We start from the raw sequence: 20,831 nt of genomic DNA, 5'->3' as shown, positions 1-20,831 counted from the left end.
AGGTTAGACAATGGGGGGGAATTTTGTTCTAATGAATTCTCTAGCTTCTTGGATACTCATGGCATCAAATGCTAGTTAACCACACCCTACACACCACAACGGAACAATGTAGTTGAACGTCGGAACAAAACAATCACCGAGATGGCTTGCTCCATGCTCAACATATACATGTTCCAAAGAAATTCTGGGCAGAAGCAATTAACACTGCAGTTCATCTTTTGAATTGGTCACCCACAGTGGTGGTCAAAGGTAAGACTCCAAAAGAGGTCTGGTCAAGGCGCAAGCCCAAAATCAGTCCATTGTAAGTTTTTGGCTCCCTTGCTTTTGTTTGGATCCCTGATGCGTTGCACACCAAGTTGGATGCCAAGAGTCAGAAACTCATGCTTGCTGGATACAACAGTCTTCACAAAGCTTACCGCTTAATCAACGTTGAGACATCTCGTCTCCTATACAGTCGTGATGTAGTCTTTGATGAGCAACAGAGACCATTCATGCCTGTTTCTCTTGTTTTTGATCTAGTAGACCAGCCTGTGAAGGCTCATGATTTGGGAGTTAGACTTCCATTAGGTCCACTTGATGGGAGGACTCGAGTAGATCCTGCAGCTCCAGTTACACCAGTGAAGTCTCCTTTCCCATTTTTTGTATCTCAACATAGTTACCATTGTAGAAGCAAGTGGAGAGTTCCATAGGTTTTGAATTCTCTTTTCTGTAAAATAGAACACCTAATATTTGAATGTTCTTTGAAATTTCTCCGTCATCAAAAAACTGGCCAAATTTTTTTGTGGGCTGAAAGAAAGATTACACACATAAGTCACCATGCTATCTATGTGACATTCATTTGCATGCTCCCATACGGGTTTTCCACTTGCAGGGAAAAGCTCCAGCACACCAATAAAATAACTCTTTTATTGATAAAAATATTCAAGTACAAGGCTTTTCCACTTGATTGCTTACGATATACTGAGCAATCACCTAAATAGATTGAAATAAGACTCCTGCGATTACACACGAAGGTCTCTTCAAATTTCTAATACAAGACCCTTCATATTTCCAAATATTCAACACTTCATATTTCCCTACACATGCATCTTCCCATGACGTATGACATATCTTTTTATATAATATTAACTTAAGTAATACCACAATTGTCTTTTTCAGCTGAAGATGACCATAATGGTCATAACAAACACATTTCCATTTCATAAGATCAGAGGTAAAGATTCTTATCGCAGCTACCATCTTCAACACTCCCTCTTAGCAAGAGAGAGGTCTTTAATGAAGCAGGCACACATAGTTGCAACTAAAAATGTCAATGATATATTCTCATCATATAATACATGTTATCTCAGCATAACGCAATTCACCATAGTTACTTTATAAGCACATAAAATTAGAGTCATGGAGTCACCCATGTGACTTTCACCATGCCTACTTGTAGAGGGTGTAACGAGGGCTTTCACCTCAGATTTCTCTTAGAGAAGAATGTATTTCCACCATGCCTACTCGCAGAGGGTGGTCCACCATACCTACTTGTAGAGGGTAGAATGAGGGCTTTCACCTCAAACTTCTCCTAGAGGAAAATGCGTTAATAACTGAGATTTTTCCTTAATAGACACTCCCTCTCAGTAGGGACAACCTTAAACACCATAATAAGATAGCTGACTATTGCATAAACTTTCAAAGGGTTGGACATCTCCTTTTTTCACGTAAGCTCCCTCTGAAGCTGAATAGTCTCACACTCTAAATTTGATAAAACTTAAATATAGGGTTTTATAAGCATCTCACAGACACTAGATATACTGAAAGATTTTACAAGAATCTATATAATGATAGTTTTTGAAACTATATAATGACCTCTAAATGGGTTGGAGGGCCAAATAGACCAAATCAGGCATAAAACAACACATTAAAAAAGTCAACGAAATTTGTTCTGAGCTCAATGCTGGCCCGGTTTCTACTTCTAGGCAAAAAGTTCGTTGCAAATTTGTCCAAATTCTGCCTGGATCTGTCTGATAGAATTTAGTGCAAATTTCAGGGCCTTTGGCCGAATTTGGGAAGAATTTGACATGAACCCAAATTAGGAGCCAATCAAACCCGACTTCTAGTGTTTCAGGAATGAATCTGGCAACAAAGTTTACATCCACACACACATTACCACATACCTATAACTGGGGGAAAATTGCTGTTATGATATATCTGAACCCCCGGCCTGCACTTTTTCTCATAGAGGGATCGACAACTATTGTTAGATTGTTTGATTGTTTGTGCACTCGTTATTTAATTTGTGGCAGTTTTATTCATTCTGTTATGTATAAAATTTTACATCTTTGCAAATCAAAGAAACCTTTTGTCAAGTTTTGGTATGTATATTACTATGCGTTACCAGACCGTGATGACCTTTGTTTCACGGTGATTACTAATTAAGGTTTAAAGAAAATTTCTTAGTTTGTAAGAATTTATTTTTATCAACATTGTTTTAAGCTAAAAACTCAGAGCTACATGCAATGGTTGACAGATGCATTTATGTTTTACTTGTCTGCAGTAAACAGTCGATATGGTATTGTATTAGTTAGGTTGCAAGAACTATGTCATATATAATAATGGGCCTTCTTGTGGATTATATTTAATTATTCTCCAAAATGATTTCATGTTTTACCGACGTGCAGATGGTCTCCGAGAGCTATTAAAGCTTTTGCCATGGCAGAGACAGAAGCTCGCAGGATGAAATACCCTAAGATTGGGACAGAATCTCTTCTTATGGGCATTTTAACAGAAGGTAGAATGACTTGCTCCATTGAGGTTGATTTCACCCATTGTTTAGAAGCACACCGGTGGTTACTTTGGGTTGATGTAGCAGATATGCATCTTAATTCCTAGGAAATACTTTCATAGTATTAAAGAGAATTATATTGGTGGCATATCACCCATTGTTTAGAAGCACACCGGTGGTTACTTTGGGTTGATGTAGCAGATATGCATCTTAATTCCTAGGAAATACTTTCATAGTATTAAAGAGAATTATATTGGTGGCATATCCAACTTGCGAGGATGCCAATATGACAAATTCAATCAATCAAGTGAAATAATTATTTTTAATTTGCATCATTCAGATCATTTTTTCATGTTTGAGGAAAATAATTATTCTAGATGACATGTTTCTATGGGTGTGTGACTTTTAAGTTGGTATATACAATATTGTTGCATTCATTTTGAGGGTATTAAAAAACCCTTTTATTAATTAAGATATCAATATCATGATAGCAAGCTCATCGTAGGAGTCTGAAAATTGAGTTTCATGCTGTAATTGTAGAACATAAATCTTCTACTGGAAGTGGCGGGAGGGGGGAATCGGTAGAAGATATAAATTTTTGATTCTGATTCCTTAAACAATTAAAACTTTGATAATGCAAATAAAAAACTTGAAATGAAAAGAGAGCAAATCACACAGAATCCCCAACACCTGATGGATGTGGAAAACCTAGGATGTGAAAATGGACAGTAAGAAATACTGCTAGGATGTACTGTCCTAATCCAGCTTCACAAATCAAAATGTGTACAACACTTTAAGGGCACCAACCCTTAGGAATTACCAAATCCCTCACTTTAGAGCACCAACTTCTTCAAACTGAGCACCGACTCAGTATCATTGTGTCTCTAACCTTCTAAATATTACAATACTTTGTGTCTTTTCAGACCTCTCTAATTTGCGAATGTGATACAAACATTCTTCTCAAAATATGACTGATAGAAATCAAAATAGACTCATTTTCAGTCTTTACAAAACACACACTTAGTTGACAATAATATTTTAAGATTTTACAAAACAGGCTCATTTTACAAGAGCATTCACTATCAGTCTCAGATTTACAAACTCAGTTATCTGCACATGACAAGACAACTCTTTCCTTTACATTTTCTGTTTCATTACTTCATATCAGAAATGCTTCATATTATGCACATTTACTGCTCTAACATCATAAAACCTTAGCATCATTAGATAGAACTCTTTTACTCTCCATAAGTTGTGTAGCTTCTAAAACAGTTAATAACTGTTTGTAACAGTTAATAACTGTTTGTAACAGTTAATAACTGTTTGTAACAGTTTGCAGTTAGTTTGCAATTAGAATTGTAAAGTTGATAGTTCACTGTTAGTTACAAGTTACAACCAACCTTTAAATGAACAGAACTAATCCGCAACCTTTGATTGCTGAAAAGGAACGCATTTGCATATTGCTTCTAGACCAATCTTTAAGCAAAAGTAGAAAAAATGTTTTCTATTAGCAACTGGATTTAGGAAACTGTTACAACTGAATGCAGTTATAATTGAAGTCTCTATAGTCAATGCCTTAACATTCATTTCTATGAAACTCTAGTAATAAGTTCGCAGATATAACAAGTTTGCTTGAAACAATAAATGGTTCCAAACACAACAACAGATTTGATATGCACACATATTGATCTGACTGTAAACGTTTTCATAAATGTCATTTCAATCTCCATAATGCTTTCACAGACATCTGCAATCAGAACACAATCTGCAATCAAAAACATATAATACACAGATTGACATTACAATCAAAGCTACATGTTTTTCCTTTATCACCAATTCTATGTGCATTTATCAGTGTTAAAGGATACCTTAGTCAGATCAATAAATATTTATTATTTGTTTATATATATTTGCACATTAAATATAGTTCATATTTTTTGTTTATTACTTACATACACACACATATACATATAAATATAAATATAAATCTGTGCAAATTATTAATGAGAACGACAGTCAAATTTTGCCGTGTTACTTTACTAAATCTGTGATCAATCTCATTGTCGGTTTGTTTAGTAATGGTTAGACATGACTATGAGCCACATCAGGATAGGACGTGATTCCTGATCGAGTCACGCCAATCGTGCGTGACTCCCAAGTCATATATACTTGCAGCGTTCAAGTCTTTCGAAAAACACAACGTGCACATACATTTGGAGCAGTCTTCAATTTACTGTCTCTTTAACATTCTGATTTCATTGAAACTGAAAGTAATAGAAGCCTGACTTAATACCATTACTCAGCTATATTGAGGATATATATTGGATATAATATATTGATATTAATATTCATCTCCTGATAAAAGAATAGGCCAGAAGTATTATAATTTCATCACTGTAAGGAAGTCTGATTTTAACATGGTATCAGAGCAGGTCTGAGAGACAATCCAGATCAGACTTACCGATCTAGTGCACTCAAATATTCTTAAAATTTTTATGTCAAAATGGTAAGCGGTATAAGACCAGAGGACAGACTTGAAGGTGACTCAAATTTAGTGGGATGGAAATTGTAAATGAGGTTAACCTTGAAAGAGAAGGGTCTAAAACAATTCATTGAAAAATCTGACCAACCACCCAGAGGGAGTGATGAAGTGGAGAAATGGGAAAATGATAATATCAGAGGCATGAAATTAATTGTGGACGGTGTTAAAGATCATCTACTTCCCACCAGACTATGTCCAGTCCCAGTAGGCGACATTACATACATATACATATACATTTACTACCTATACCTATATATATGGAATTATTATTACATTTTTATCGACATGCTTGTATATGAATTATGAGTTTATTCTATCTTTATATATGTATAATAAATATAAATGAAGTGCATGCACACAACCTAATGTTACCTATAACAAATAGATGGGTCAACTCCTATTGTTCCCAGCACCCCTTACTAATAGTGAAAGTGTGAGCCATATATTATATAATACAATTGCACCATAAATTCTTTTATTTACTAGTCAAATCCTTCTCAAAGACCGTCATTGCTATTTCATGTTTCATAATCTTTATTCACTTTCGCTTATTAGCCTCAGATGTACTCCTATAACAGCGATACCAGGTATTTACCAAATCTCTTTTAATATAGATATCCACTATAATGGCGATTTGGGACTGAGTATTCCTTTGACCTATCAGTGATCAGATTATGTCATTATTACATCGAATTCCTTGCGTAAATAGAAGTATATTACAGACAGTGATATTCAAGTAGGAATGCTCATTGTTTAATCACCTATATCAATTTATTAAAAGTGTACTCATTGTTTTCATGTTCGATGCCTTTGGTATTACATTTTAATCTGCTGTCCTCAAAAATGTTTTCTATCCTTTTCCCCCCTAATCTATTATGCTTTCTTCAAATGGATAGCAGATATCAGTTATTGTCCTTGTATTTGTTAGTGTCGACTCCTATTCTTTTACGCTTCCTATATTCCCTCTAATAGCCTCTTTATTAAATGGGGAAATCATATAATTATGCGAGCATTGACTAACTAGAACCTAGTTGATTGTACTTTTGTTGTTGAATCACTATCTTCTGATTGAACATATGTTACATCCCAATTTTTGCCCTAATTTCTATTTAGTTAAAAGATAGCCGTTGTGATCATGTAAATGAATATAGTTTATAGCCGATGTGAAATGAATATAGTTTATAGCCGTTGTGTTCATATGAAATGAATATAGTTTATAGCCATTGTGTTCATGTGAAATGAATATAGTTTAAAGCCGTTGTGTTCATATGAAATGAATATAGTTTATAGCCGTTGTGTTCATGTGAAACGAATATAATTTTTCTTTAACCATTGTTCAATCAGTTATTATGTATGATGAAATTCCTAACAGTATTATTTAAGCAAATTATGAATTATGAAATTGATGTTTTTGGCGAGAATGATTGTTTTGAAAGTTGCAGGATAAAGACTCAAGAAGGAGGGGAAGCATTACGAAATGAGGTCATTCGGAAATGGGACTATCATGTGACCTAGTTATCAGGAATATCAGGTTTGATCAAAAAGACGCCATGGCAAGGTTGTTAAAGCTTGACAATAAAAGTTCAAAGTGGAAAGTTACATGAGCTAAAAAAATAATAATAATACAAGATTATTAAATTAAATAATAAAATTCTTACCTTTTAAAAAAAAAAAGTAATATCATTTAATATTATATCATTATTTTGTTTAGAATCACAATTAAATATTTGCAAAGTGGCACTATTATAAAAGGATCTATAATACAACAATGTCACTTTGAATATACTTAACTATAATCTAACCAAAATAATAATATAACATTAAATTATATTAATAAAACTTTTCACCCATTGTCCCAACGTTTTATATTTCCAATCGATGGGAATTCCAATCAATCTTGTAACGGCAGGAGATGAATAGTCGATTCATATCTTTTAAATTCTGCCTTTGTCGTTTTCAAAGGACAGTAACAAATGTTTCCGCCTGTTCCTGCCTTCGCAATGGTCTCAGGTACTGTCTACCAATAATCCGAGAGTGGTGTTAAGTGAGTTTCTCTCTCCCTGCCGTGCGTTGTCTGTGCTAGACTTCCTTTTAAGATCCCGTGATCTTCCTGCCAAACATTCACTGCCTGCAACCTGTTTTGGTTAACCACGAAATCATTCATCTGAGCCACGTGAAAGCGATTCTTGCACGTTTTCTAAGAGTCGGGATTCAACTTAAATTGAAGACTTCACCAACAGGGCGCTCAGTAACTGTAAACAAGTAAGAGTGTATTTAAAACGTTTTCTTTTCCTTTGCTCACGGGTTACCATCTTTTATGTCTTCTTCCTTTCTGAGTCGGGTTGAAACAGAGTGAAGGGTTCTGTATAAAGGTTGAGTCATAATATTGCACTTGAGCTCATCAGAATTGTAGAAAAACCAACAGAGTTTGTAATCATTGTTAGCAATTAAAGTAGATAATGTATATGATAGTATTAAGACTTTTGATCTCATTTTAATCTGTTTGATATTACCACTTCGATCTACAATACTTTTGAATATAGAACTATTCCATTACCAACCCATGTTATAAATCTGTGGAACTGAGTCATGAACTGTTCTGCTTCAATAAACCGAAATCAGTAATAGTGATCAATTCTGAAAAACCAAGAACTTTTGAGAATGAAGAATCATAATCTTATGAATAAGATATAACGAGTTCAGGTACCGAAGAATCACCGATCTCAAGATCTGTTAATGGTGTGAGGTGTAGATGAACCTGACACAAGGAAAACAAGAAAAATATCAATAATTAATTATAATCAAAATAATCTGACTAGCTCATGTAAGTCCACTTTGAAAACTAATTGTCAAGCTGAGTGGTGGAGATCGGGTTATAAAAACCCACCTCTGAAATCCCTGGCCAGGGCGATAAAAGGGCAAACATGCCACAACAAAAGATCGCGTTGTTGTCCTGATACTTCAGCTATTCAATCGAATAGCTGTTGGGACCTCAACCCACCTGAGTACTCCGATGACTAGATCGATGAACATCCCAAGCCTGACCTCAGGGTAGGGAGGGCCGTTCTATTTATTTAGAACTTGTGGGGATAAGTAAAAAGGTCCGCTGTTGGGAGGTTAAGCCTACGTTAATGCTTCTTCTCTCACCAAAGTCAGAGCTTGGTCAATTAATTGGATAAGTCTCTCAAGTAAATCAGTACGTATCTTTATTTTATTTATCTTTTTAAAGCAATATTCTTTCTCTGTAAATAGATCTATTATAAATTGAATCTTATTAATATGATGGTTTGCAGTTTTTCTTTACAATAAAATAGATCAGGATTTTTCAAATGATAGAATGAATTTTGATATTCAGTAATTAAAAATAGATTTAGAATTTAAGTTAACTTCAGCTTTAGTATAGATATTTCTCAATAGATAATTTATTCAGTTGATTTTGTAGTTGTATAAGAACCTGATGTTACAACATAAGAGTCATGGATAAAGCATTAACATTATAACATTATTAATATTACGATATTATTAATTATCAGGTTTATAAATTTATCAATCAAATATTATTGATAGGATTAGTTATTAATATTATATTGATTGATGATATTATTAATATTGATTAATGTGGTTAAGTAAAGCTTTTAGCAATATTTGAACAATATATATATATGTATTTAGAAGTATATTTGTCTTATTCATACATCAATTAGGGCTCATGAGAGTATCAAAAAGGGACTTACGCCGATTCACTTATACTTTTCAACTTGACTTCACAAATGATAAGTTTTTATGAGTGCAATAAACGATTCTAATTGCCAACTTGCAAAGTAAAATGCAAATAAACTCGGTTTAAGGATCTGGAATGCTACTTCTACATCTACTCTAGGATGCAAGAGATCATGAATACCCTTATGACTCTACTAATATTGGTCTTGTCATCAACTCCACCAAACTAGTGCAATCTATTATGGTGAATGAATGATTTTCAAATCACTACCACAACACTAACACCATTGATTGATGCATATCAATGTTTAAGAAATAATTGAAGTTAAGCTCTTAATGTGCCATTCAACTATACAAGGCAAACTTACAATCAACAAATAGCTAGTAGTTTGGTCTAAGTGAGTTCAAGGAAGATGTATCCACGATTACTTTCATCCAATCTATAAACTACTCGAAGCAAATTCTAAAATTAAGGATGTGAAAGAAAATTTTCTTTTCTAAATAAGGAATATAAGAAACCATGCAATACTCGAAATGTCACAACATTTACTATGAAAACCAACAATGAAGAAGGAAATTTTTTGTAGTATTATAGCAACAATTTTCCAATAAATCTTCCTTTACAAATGAGGAGAGGAAGCCTTATATAGAGAACTCTAGTATAATGTATGGCCAATAATAAACCACGATCAATGGCCCAGATTTATCCACTAAGGCCCTAATCTAACTAATAGTTATGAGCATTAAATAATTTTCCAATTACATAAAAGCACCATTATGCAGGCCAATAAGAAAATTACATTGCTTCCAAGAGCCAATGAAAAAATAGGTTAGGTAGAAGTCTACAACAAAAGGGCACCAATCAACGAGCCAATTAAAATGAAGCACTTATCTAGGACCAATGAAAAATACAATGCCACATGGGCTTACATTAAGTCATCATTTGCTAACTCCTTACCTTCATCCTTATCCTTCTTTTCCGTACTCGACAATGTTACCCCAATACTGGGGTATGTCGGGACGTCGGAACAAGTTTCCGGGATGGGGGGAAAATGGGCCTCATTTTTGGATGGCAAGGGGATGGCTAGGGGAGGACGGGGCAAGGAGGAGTGTTGTATAGTATACCTATAGAACTTGAAATGCTTGTTATGAAATGATGTTTCAATAGAACATACCAAATTAAAATACTTGAACATACCCAAATTGCAGCATGAACTAGAACCATTGAACATTCAACATAGTAACATATTACATACCCAATAGTAACATTCAAAAAACAAAAGTCAAATAAAAATCCAAGTCTCCATACTTGTGGCAGCATGGTTGCGGAATGGTGGAGGTGGGGGTAGTTGGGTACGTGAGTGTCCGATGCGGCGATGGGTACTCCAAGGTTTGGGAGGGGGTGTGAGTCCCCGTGTAACACTGGTTTTCAATGAATCTGGGCATTACTCCATGAGCTCCTCCATGGGGACACTTGGTGCGAATTTGAGCCTATACTCATGAATTTCCAGATCACTTGTACAAGTGCTGCTTGTCTTCTTCCTACCAGCTGCATTACATATGGCCATGATGTTCAAAAATTCTGAAGCCTTCTCCAAATGGTCGATCATGAGTGGACTTCCTTCCATGAAGTAATTACTGTTCACCTTTTCCTACAATTGTTCAACACATAGCTTTTGATCATCTTCTACCTTCAAGTGAAATACAATTTTCACATTAGTATCTTTTTCTCGACTCCAAGACTGCAACTCTTTTAGCTGAAAAATCAGTTCCTAACTGCTTTAGAACATTTTATGCCTTGCTGGAAAATCAACATTTTGTCTTTTCTTCAATGTTTGACCCTTTATCAATGTACGCTGTGGTATCTCTATTATTGCTTGCGACCAAGAAAGAGTCAATTTTTTCACATTCCTTCAATAGTGAATTAACAGATTTTCCAACAAATTCACATGCTTTATCAAATACCCCTGCCACCCATTTCCTTGCTTCCTGCCTTGTCAATCCTATCCCTCCCAATCCATCCATCGATTGACTGGAACATGTAACTAGAGGAACAAATGTCTGATCTGCTTGCTGAAGTGGATTTATCAGCTGCCTGCTGTACTCCTTCAAGCGCTTGGCTTCTTCCTTGCATTTTTCATTTCTTTTGAACTTCCTGTTTACTGTTTCTTCTAAAGCCTGAATAGGTTCACATGCTTTCTCAACTTTCTTCTTTTGGTGGCTTTCCCTAACTCAAATTTTTCAATATCATAGTCTTGTGGCACCATGTCATTTCTAGCTTTGTGCACCCTTGGGATAACAACCTCTGCAGTGTGTGCATCTGAATTGCCCCTTGTAATTTTATAGAACTTCTTGGTTGACATCTTATCCGTTTCATTATCATTCCTTTTCACAATTTCCTCCACACTTTCAACTGGCCGTGCAACTGTTTCTTTTCTTTTCATCATTTGCTCTAACAACCAAGCTGGGTAGAAAGTTCTCTGAATTCATCCTCCTGATTCTCTCTCTTCAATTTGATTTTAAATTTTCATATTGAGATTTTAATTTGTGTCTCCATCTTGAAGCTGGACTTCAACTTCCTTTGAAATAGCCTCAATATTAGTTATCTCATTCTTCTCATCTTTATGCTCTTTATTTTTATTGAGGAGAATCCTCTTCTTACTTATTGCGATCCAAAGGAACATAACTTGAACAATGACTTTTGCTCGCCTCTGGTTCATTAGCAACTTGAATTGACGCTTCACTTTGTGATGAGAATATCTTGTTCATTTGCCTTGAGGATACCAACTGCTTGAGACTTTTGCTTCTTTTGAGGTGGTTTTTGACCTGTAACTTCTTTTCTTTCTTTCCCTTAGTTTGCGAGGCTTTGTGCTTTCTTGCTAGCTTGACTTTCCAATCCATTGCTCATCTCTTCTGGTTGTTTGGACGACTCTTCTCCATATCTTTCATCTACTCATAAGTCAATGGTAATCCTCTTGCTTGTAATTTTGCATCTGTTTATCTAACCATGCTTGAGAAAAGCTAAGTCACAAGGTTCAAATTCGAGTTTGAGTACGGCAACAATAAAATTTGGATAAAGTTTGTCATAGTAAAAAATTGAAAAAAGTTTGACATACCACATATAAATCTAATTTAAAAAAAAAAATAGTATATCCAAAAAAATCAAAATAGTTTAATATTATAAAATATTATATATTTGAAATGAATTAAATAATCACTGAATGTTCTTTTGAAAAGGAATTAAAAATATATAATTTAAATTTTTTTAACCATATAAAATAAACAAAATTAAGTTCAATTTTTAAAACCACAAAATACAAAAACACTAAAATATTATTAGTAAAAAACATAATAAAAATATATATTGTATTAAAAAATAAATAAAATACCAAAATTTATTCTATTTAAAAACGATATGTTAAAACATGTGACATTTTTACTATTGGAAATGCAAAAATAAAAAATTATTTTTGCCTTTAAATGACATGACATGCTCCAAAGTGGATTTTGGGGAGCCTAATATAATAGAAAACAAGCACGAATATCCCAAATAATTTGCGTGTTTCAAGCTTCATATGCTGGTCATCCTTGTCCTTGCAGTCCAAATCGAAATGCTTTATACAGGGGATGTCCAGATTGTACAGCAGATGTATGGACCGAGAATCTGTTATACCCTACCTATAGCCATACATATAATAGAAAACAAACACGAATATCCCCAATGATATGCGAGTTTCAAGCTTCATATGCTGGTCGTCCTTGTCATGGCAGTCTAAATCGAAATGCTTTATACAGGGGATGTCCAGATTGTACAGCAGATGTAAGGGCCGAAAATCTTTTATGCCTTACCTACAGCCATAGAAATTTACATGGACATGTTATTATGAACATGTCAAGACTGTAACATCTCATCATTAAGCAGACACATTCAGACCACTGCAAATTTCTTATGCACTAGCCGCAGCTGTAGACATTTCCTTTTCAACTGGCTGCAGCCATAAAAAAATTACCCTTCAACAGACTCCAATGAACATTATACGAATAATATTAATTTTTTTTCAAATTTGTGAAATTTCGAATTTGTAGCTGAAAATTAGGCGAACTTTGTGACATAGAGTGAAAGTATTAACTGCCATCATAATTGCACTAAAGCTACCCTCGTTTCTGTCAAGCCAATCAATAGCAGGGATAGAGTCCTTGTCTCATAGTCAGCTTGAAGACACTTCTCATCATCTTCAATTTGGTCGGGAATTTGGAACCACTTGATTGCCCTACGAATGCTACTGCCATCTGAGAAAATGACTTATTCTTTATTTCTTGATCATCAGTTTCATTTGTTCATTGGTCTTTAATGTGCACCAAATGCTTATACCTGACCCCATAAGCTGTCTTATTTGATGGTATGGATCAAAGTTGGGCCTATTACCATGTATCCCTAAAGAATAGTATTCAAATTCTGTATCTGCCTGCTCTTCCACTAGAAGGAATGGGCAAATCTCACTATCAAGACCAAATGGAAATATAATCCCTGGTCTGTGCTTGTGCCTCTGAATCTTGTGATATGAAGTCAACTATCTTTCACCCTCAATGAGCACTAACTTGCTCGGTGAAAACCTTCAGAGCTTCATCAGGCGCACTGTACTCCCTAATATTCAGATATAGGTGAACTTGGAAAACTGGGTATGCCACAGTCCATACTTCTTCACTAGATCATCTGCTTCCTTTGATAATCTTTTTTTAGAAGTCCCTTGTAGTATCCTCACATTGCGCATGCCAAAGAAATCATTTGTAATCTCAATTATTTTATTTTATTGAAGATCCAACTGTCGCTAGCAATAAATAACCATAATTTTGTCCAGGCTCATTCCCAACTACTCTTAGGCATTTCAATCCTTTATACTTGCAAGCCCACGCTATCATGTACAACAGGTATGAACTCATGTAGAATATTTTCTGTTTTTTATAGTTCCCAACTGCTGATTAATACTATCAATAATCATAAGTGCCCAATCAAACATCTCCTTCTCATTGATGAACTTTTAATGAAATAGCACGTCCATGGTTTGAAGGATGCTGCATCTTGGCTTCCCTTAACTCTGTTTAGTATCATGATGAGATCTCTAATATCTTACTTCACATCTGATTTTATCAACATGGCCAATTTGGCATGATGTCTTCTCGGTCCTGCTAGGCATTCCTTGTTGAAAAGATCTACATAGTCACTGGATCTTTTGTCAAAGTCTTTCATTGCTTCATATTTTGTCTTGAAGGTACTGATGTTGTGATAGGGGATATTAGAGGCTAACCCTTATATCTTCTGCCATAAGTGAAACTGCATCACTCCCGTTTTCAGTGACTACTTGCCTTGTTTGTGGATCATAGTGTTTGGCACACTCTAATACTAGCTCTGTCCATTGAATTGCTGGTGGGAAGACGACTGCTTGCACTATACCACTCTTGACCATTTTTTGTCCACTCTGATGGATTAAATTCGAACATATGATCACTCACTACATTCATATTGAAGGACCCCAAATTTCTGTCATTAATCTTGCTCCACTTGGACATAAAACTTGTTCATTTCTTGTATATCATACTTGTGTTGTGCTTGTCTTTGTTGTTTTGCATTCATCCCATCCTTTGCTCCTGTTGCTTTAGCCTTTGAACTTTCTTCATCCCTTGCTAGTTTAGCTTTTGACTTTTAATCTTCACCATCTTTAGCTCCAATCACGTCCTAACCTGTCATATATCATCTTCTATTAGCGCCTGTATTTTATCTTAAACCAGCGAGTTAGTATTTGAGAAGTCAAAGCCTTCAACAAGGATGTTCAACAATTTTTTAAAAAACAAGGTTTCTAAAATTTGATTTCAAATAGATGAAAGAAGGCTTCAAGTTTAGAAAATATAAACACAATCTTCATCTTTCATTTCATATAAATCGTTCTATCCTCTCACATATACCATGAGAAAGTCACTTAACCTTGCTGTTAATGATCAGGTTCTGAGTGCAAAACTCAGGTCTGCAAGGACTTTGAACTTTGCTAAGCCCGACTTCCTGAGTTCTATTTGATTTTGAACTCTCCAATTTGCCAAGATTTATGAGTGTTTTGAATTGGCTTCCAAATATAAGTGTTGTCTTCTCCAAAGCTTGAGTGACTAATAAAGTTTTTGCTGTTGCTGTAGAAGAAATTCACTCTGCTCCTCTTTGCTTCGATCTGCACTTGAGAGATCATTTTGAATTGGGTGTTGAATTGGATTCAACACCCAATTTATATGCATTTAAAGTTCAAGAGACATGTTGCTCCAACTGGGCCGCTTTGACTTTTGAAGGAGCAAATTTTAAATTAAAACATTCTTCTCATAAAAATTGGGGCCTCACATATTAAATTCCTGGCCCTTCAGTTTTATTGGCAATTAATAAAATGGATGGTCGTTAAATATTCAATTGCCAACGATTAATGCTTGCTTAGTGTTTAATCGTCGTCACTTCATTGTTTAATCTTCAAGGTTGACCACCTATACATCTCCAAATCGAAATTCTCAAGCCCTTGAACATTTTTGGAGTTTAGGTGTGATGGGGCAACTTGTTAGGATTACCCACGGACATAAATAACAATTACATGAAAATATAACCAATATCAGAAAATAATAAATTGCACAGAAAAGAACACGACACAGATTTAAAGTGGTTCACCCAATCCTTGGGCTATGTCCACCAACAACAAGTCCAATATTATATTATCCAATGATTACAATCTACAATCCGTTACAACTCAATATTGCCACAAGAAGCTACAATCTCATCATACATTATGAATTCCCTAACCCTAAGCCATTTTATACAAGTTTTTGCCGCTTACAAAATTAGGGCTAGAATAAGTTGTCCAATAGAAAAATAACAGCCGACGCCTTTCACAATAGTAAATTCATTTTTGGCTTCGAAGGCGTTGCCCCCGAAAACCCCCACGGGAGTGTTGCCCTTCGACCCCACCTTGTATTGTGACAAGGAGCACACTTGGGGCGCTGCCCCTTGACCTTGTCTTGGGGGCACTGCCTCCAAACTTCTGTAGTAATAGTTTGGGGGAAACCACGCTGAATAAAGTGAGAGAAAATTAACCTCCAAGTTTGATTAGGCTCCACATCACAACACAACTCTTATAGCACTTTCAAAACTTTTTACTTGACAGGGTGAATCTCATAGCCACAAATTTGTATCTTAAGGCTTGTTGGGCAAGATTTTATTTCCTCGGACTGGGATTTCAAGGCTTATTGGCTGAGATTCTCATATCAATGTTTGAAATTTAAGCCCTATTGAGTGAGTTCAAATGATTTTTGAAATTTTATATCAAGTTGGGCAAGCATATCATTAAGTTAATTGAAAAATTTAGGCTTCATTGGGAAAACATCATCCCACTTCAGACTTCAAGAGTGCACTTGGCAAATTCTCTAGGATGGATTTTGGAATTCTTGGCCTTATGGGGCGAACATCATATCCAGATCAGAATTTGATGCTTAATGAGGCACAACACACCATGACAATTTGTGATTTCCTATGGGATTAGGTCAGCACTTGAAGAATTTTAGAGATATCAGCTTCATTGGGCAAGCTACTTGACTTCCTTGTTTAAATTGAAATTCCTTGATGATTTTAAGGGTCCTCATTGTTTAATGCAAAGTTGAAAACTCCTACTAGATAATTGTTGACAAGTTGGCAAGTATGGATGCACAGATGTTGTCATTTGTGGTAACAATCTCATAAGGTAAGATCACATGGAGTTAAATTTCAGTTTTGGTTTTGATTAATAATAAAACTGACGTAAAAGAATACAATTAGCAAAAGCACACTTTTAGTTAGCGAGCTTCACTGGAGTTATATATATGGCCATAATTTTGGATATTGGTAATATAGAGTTTGTAGATGATAAAAGTATGTTCGTTGGTATTAAGTTTATAGTTGACATATGTTTTGGATGAAAAGTGTGAAGGCAGTTTATTATCGCAGAGTATAGAGTATATGGGAAAGAAAGGATAATTTGGCTAAGGAATCGAATTGGCTTGGCTAAGACGTCGGCTGCTATTTTTATATTATTTTAGCCCTAATTTTGTAAGCGGCAAAAAACTTATATAAAAAGCCTTAGGGTTAGGGATTTTCATAATGTGTGATGCGAAGATTGGTTCTTACGGCGGTATTGAGTTGTAAGGGATTATAGATTGTAATTAGGTTATAATCATTGGATCATAATAATATTGAACTTGTTGTTGGTGGACGTAGCCCAGGGATTGGGTGAACCACATTAAATCTTGGTGTCTTGTGTTCTCTTATGTGCGATCTATTATTTTCTGATATTGGTTATATTTGCATGTAACTGTTATTTCTGTCTGAGGTTAATCCTAACAAGTTGTATTAGAGCCAGATGATTGCCATTTTTTCTTTTTAACCAGATCGTTGATTTTTTTAAGCGATCCTCTGTAGGAAGTTTTCACGGTTGAGTGGGAGCGATGGCAGATGAGGGTAAGCTGAGGGTTGACAAGTTTAATGGGCAAAACTTTCAGTTATGGAAGATGCAAATGGAGGACTATCTCTATCAAAAGGATTTATGGAAGTCGTTAGAAAGAAAAACTAAAAACCAGGGAACTTTGACAAATGAGGAATGAGAGATTTTAGACAAAAAGGCACTTGGAAGCATTCAGTTATGTCAGTGACATTTAACATTACAAAAGCGAAGACGACGAAAGAGTTGATGGAAACCCTAGCAAAATTGTATGAAAAGTCCTCCGCTTCAAATAAGGTATTTCTCATGAAGCGTTTATTTAATATGAAGATGACAGAAGGTGGATCTGTTGCAAATCATTTAAATGAGTTTAATACTGTTACTAGTTAGTTATCTTCTGTGGGTATTAATTTTGATGAAGAAATTAGGGCTCTCTTGATTTTGTGTTCTTTGCCTAAAAGCTGGAATGGCTTGGTAATGGCTGTGAGTAATTTTGTTTTTGGATCTAATACACTAAAATATGATGATGTGATTGGTGTTATTTTGAGTGAGGAAACTCGTAGGAAAACTTCAAGTGGATCTATATTAGGAAGTGCTTTGAATGCACAAAGAAGAGGCAGAACGACTGAGAGAGGAAATAATTCCGAAAATCGTGGGAAATCAAGAGGAAAGTCAAAGAGGAAGAGGTCTCAATCCAGAGGATCGAGAAATTGCTAGTACTATGGTAAAACAAGGCATAAGAAGAAAGATTGCTGGACTCAAAAGAACAATGAAGAAGATAAACCAGAAGGGAACAAGGAGGCAAATGTGGTAAATAACAAATCTAAAGAGGATGCTTTGCTTCTGTCTTTAGAAAGTATTGATGATTCATAGGTTTTAGATTTTGGTGCTTCATTTCATGCTGCACCTCATCATAGAGGTTATTTTATAGATTATGTCCAAGGGGATTTTGGGCTTGTTTATTTGAGGGATAATGAACCCTGTCAGATTGTTAGAAAGGGAAAAGTTAAGATTAAGTTGTAGAATGAGAATCATTGGCTACTACATAAGGTAAGACATGTTTCAAGGTTGAGTAGAAATTTAATTTCAGTAGGGCAACTCGGTGATGAGGGTTGTAAGACATGTTTCAAGGTTGAGTAGAAATTTAATTTCAGCAGGGCAACTTGGTGACAAGGGTTTTGTAGTTACTTTTAATGATAAATATTGCAAGGTTTCAAAAGATTCTCTTGTAGTAGCAAAAGGTGTGAAAGTAGGTACCTTATATCTTTGTACAAGTCATATTGTTCCTTCTACTTTGATTGTTTCAGAGAAAAATGAATGTTTAGGAATAGTTGTTGTAGTTGAGCAGGGAGAACAAATAACTGCTGTATATTTTGATACAGCGTTGTGGCATAATAGACTTAGGCACATGAGTGAGAAAGGTATGAACTTCATTCAAAGAAAGTTTTACTAGGATTGAAATGTGTCAATATGGATTTCTATGAAAGTGGTGTATAGAAAACAAAAGAGAGTGAATTTTGTGAATACCGAGAAAGAAAATAAAAGTGAGAAATTAGAGCTTGTGCATACAAATTTATGGGGACCAACTCAGGTATCTTCCTTTGGTGGCTCTCATTATTATGTTACATTTATTGATATGCAACTAGAAAAGTATGGGTTTATTCCCTTGGACAAAAATTTGATGTATTTCAAACTTTTAAGAAATGGAAATGCTTGGTTGAAAATGAGACTGGAAAGAAATTAAAATGTCTTAGATCTGATAATGGTGGTGAGTGTTGTAGTCATGAATTTGAAGATTATTGCTCCGCTAATGGTATTAGTAGACAGAAAACTGTTCCAAGGACTCCAGAGGAAAATGGAGTGGCTGAACGCATGAGCAAGGTTATAATGGAGTGTGCAAGAAGCATGAGGTTGCATGCAGGGTTGCCCTTAAACATGTGGGTGGAGGCTGTTAATACTGCTGTGTATTTGATTAATAGAGGTCCCTCTACTCCTTTGGGTTGTGGTATTTTAGAGGAAGCATGGACTGGTAAGAAGGTGAATTATTCTTTTCTCAAAACCTTCGGTTGTGAAGCATTTGCTCATATAGATTTTGAAAATAGAACCAAGCTGGAAGCTAAGTCAGAAATGTGTATTTGTTGGATATGACATTAATGAATTTGGTTATAGGCTTTGGGATTTTGAAAATCATAAAATTTTAAGAAGCAGAGATGTCATATTCAATGAAAAAGTGTTGTACAAAGATCTGTTGCAACAACATGAGAAGAAAGAAGATGATTATGTAGTGCTGGATGACACTCCAAAAGATGATGTTCCAACAATTCCTAATTATGTGCAACAACAACAAAAACAAATACCACACACCCCAGAGAATGTTAGACGTCAACAAGGATAAGTGAACCTCCAGAAAGATTTTCTCCTTGTATTCTATTTTACTTACTGATGCTGGTGAACCTGAATGTTATGATGAAGCTGTGCAGGTGGATACGAAGATTCAGTTGGAGTCTGCAATGAAAGAAGAAATGGACTCTTTGCTAAAAAATAAGACATGGGCTTTATGCAAGTTGCCTGCAGGTAAAAAGACCTTATAGAAAAAATGGGTTTATAGGTTAAAAGAAGATGATGGAGTTAAGAAACGATTTAAAGCCAAGTTAGTGGTAAAAAGATTTGCACAGAAAAAAAGCATTGATTTTGATGAGATATTTTCTCCTGTTGTTAAAATGACTTCTATTCGCACTGTTTTAAGTATTGTGGCTACTGAAGATTTGCATTTAGAGCAGCTTGATGTTAAAACAACCTTCCTTCATGGTGATTTGGATGAAGAGATATATATGACACAGCCACAGGGATTTGAGGTCAAAGGTAAGGAGAACTTTGTGTGCAGATTAAAGAAAAGTTTATATGGCTTGAAGCAAGCACCTCGACAATGGTATCTGAAATGTGATAGGTTTATGCATGAGCATAGATATAGTAGGTGTCATTCAAATCATTTTGTTTATTTCAAGAGGTTGGATAATGACAACTACATTATTTTATGTTTATATGTTGATGATATGCTTGTCGTTGGGTCTAACATAGATTGCATTAAGGAGCTGAAACGCCAGTTAGCACATGCATTCGCTATGAAGGATTTGGGGGCAGCAAAACAAATCCTTGGTATGAAGATTTGCAGAGATAGGAAGAACAGGAAATTGACTTTATCTCGAGCTGATTATATTGAGAAGGTGTGGCAGCGTTTCTCTATGGAGAATGCTAAAGCTGTTAGCACACCTTTATTTGGTCATTTGAAGTTGACTAAGGAGATGTG

The 20,831-nt window shown here is 35.2% G+C and overlaps 1 protein-coding gene across 1 annotated transcript in view; it reads left to right on the top strand.

Moving 5' to 3' along the window:
- LOC149557138 (ATP-dependent Clp protease ATP-binding subunit CLPT1, chloroplastic-like) overlaps positions 1 to 20,831 on the top strand; it is a 42,826-nt gene that overhangs the window by 7,015 nt on the left and 14,980 nt on the right. The window contains exon 3 of the mRNA XM_089831854.1: positions 2,667 to 2,776. Coding sequence (XP_089687980.1) covers positions 2,667 to 2,776 — 110 coding nt within the window. The remainder of the gene's footprint in view (positions 1 to 2,666; positions 2,777 to 20,831) is intronic.

Source organism: Cupressus sempervirens, chromosome 5 (assembly GCF_028749045.1).
Source record: "Cupressus sempervirens isolate cs-2001-9-10 chromosome 5, ASM2874904v1, whole genome shotgun sequence".
Lineage (NCBI taxonomy): Eukaryota > Viridiplantae > Streptophyta > Pinopsida > Cupressales > Cupressaceae > Cupressus > Cupressus sempervirens.
Note: the sequence above shows the minus strand (reverse complement) of the source record. Positions and strands in the feature narration are given on the sequence as shown.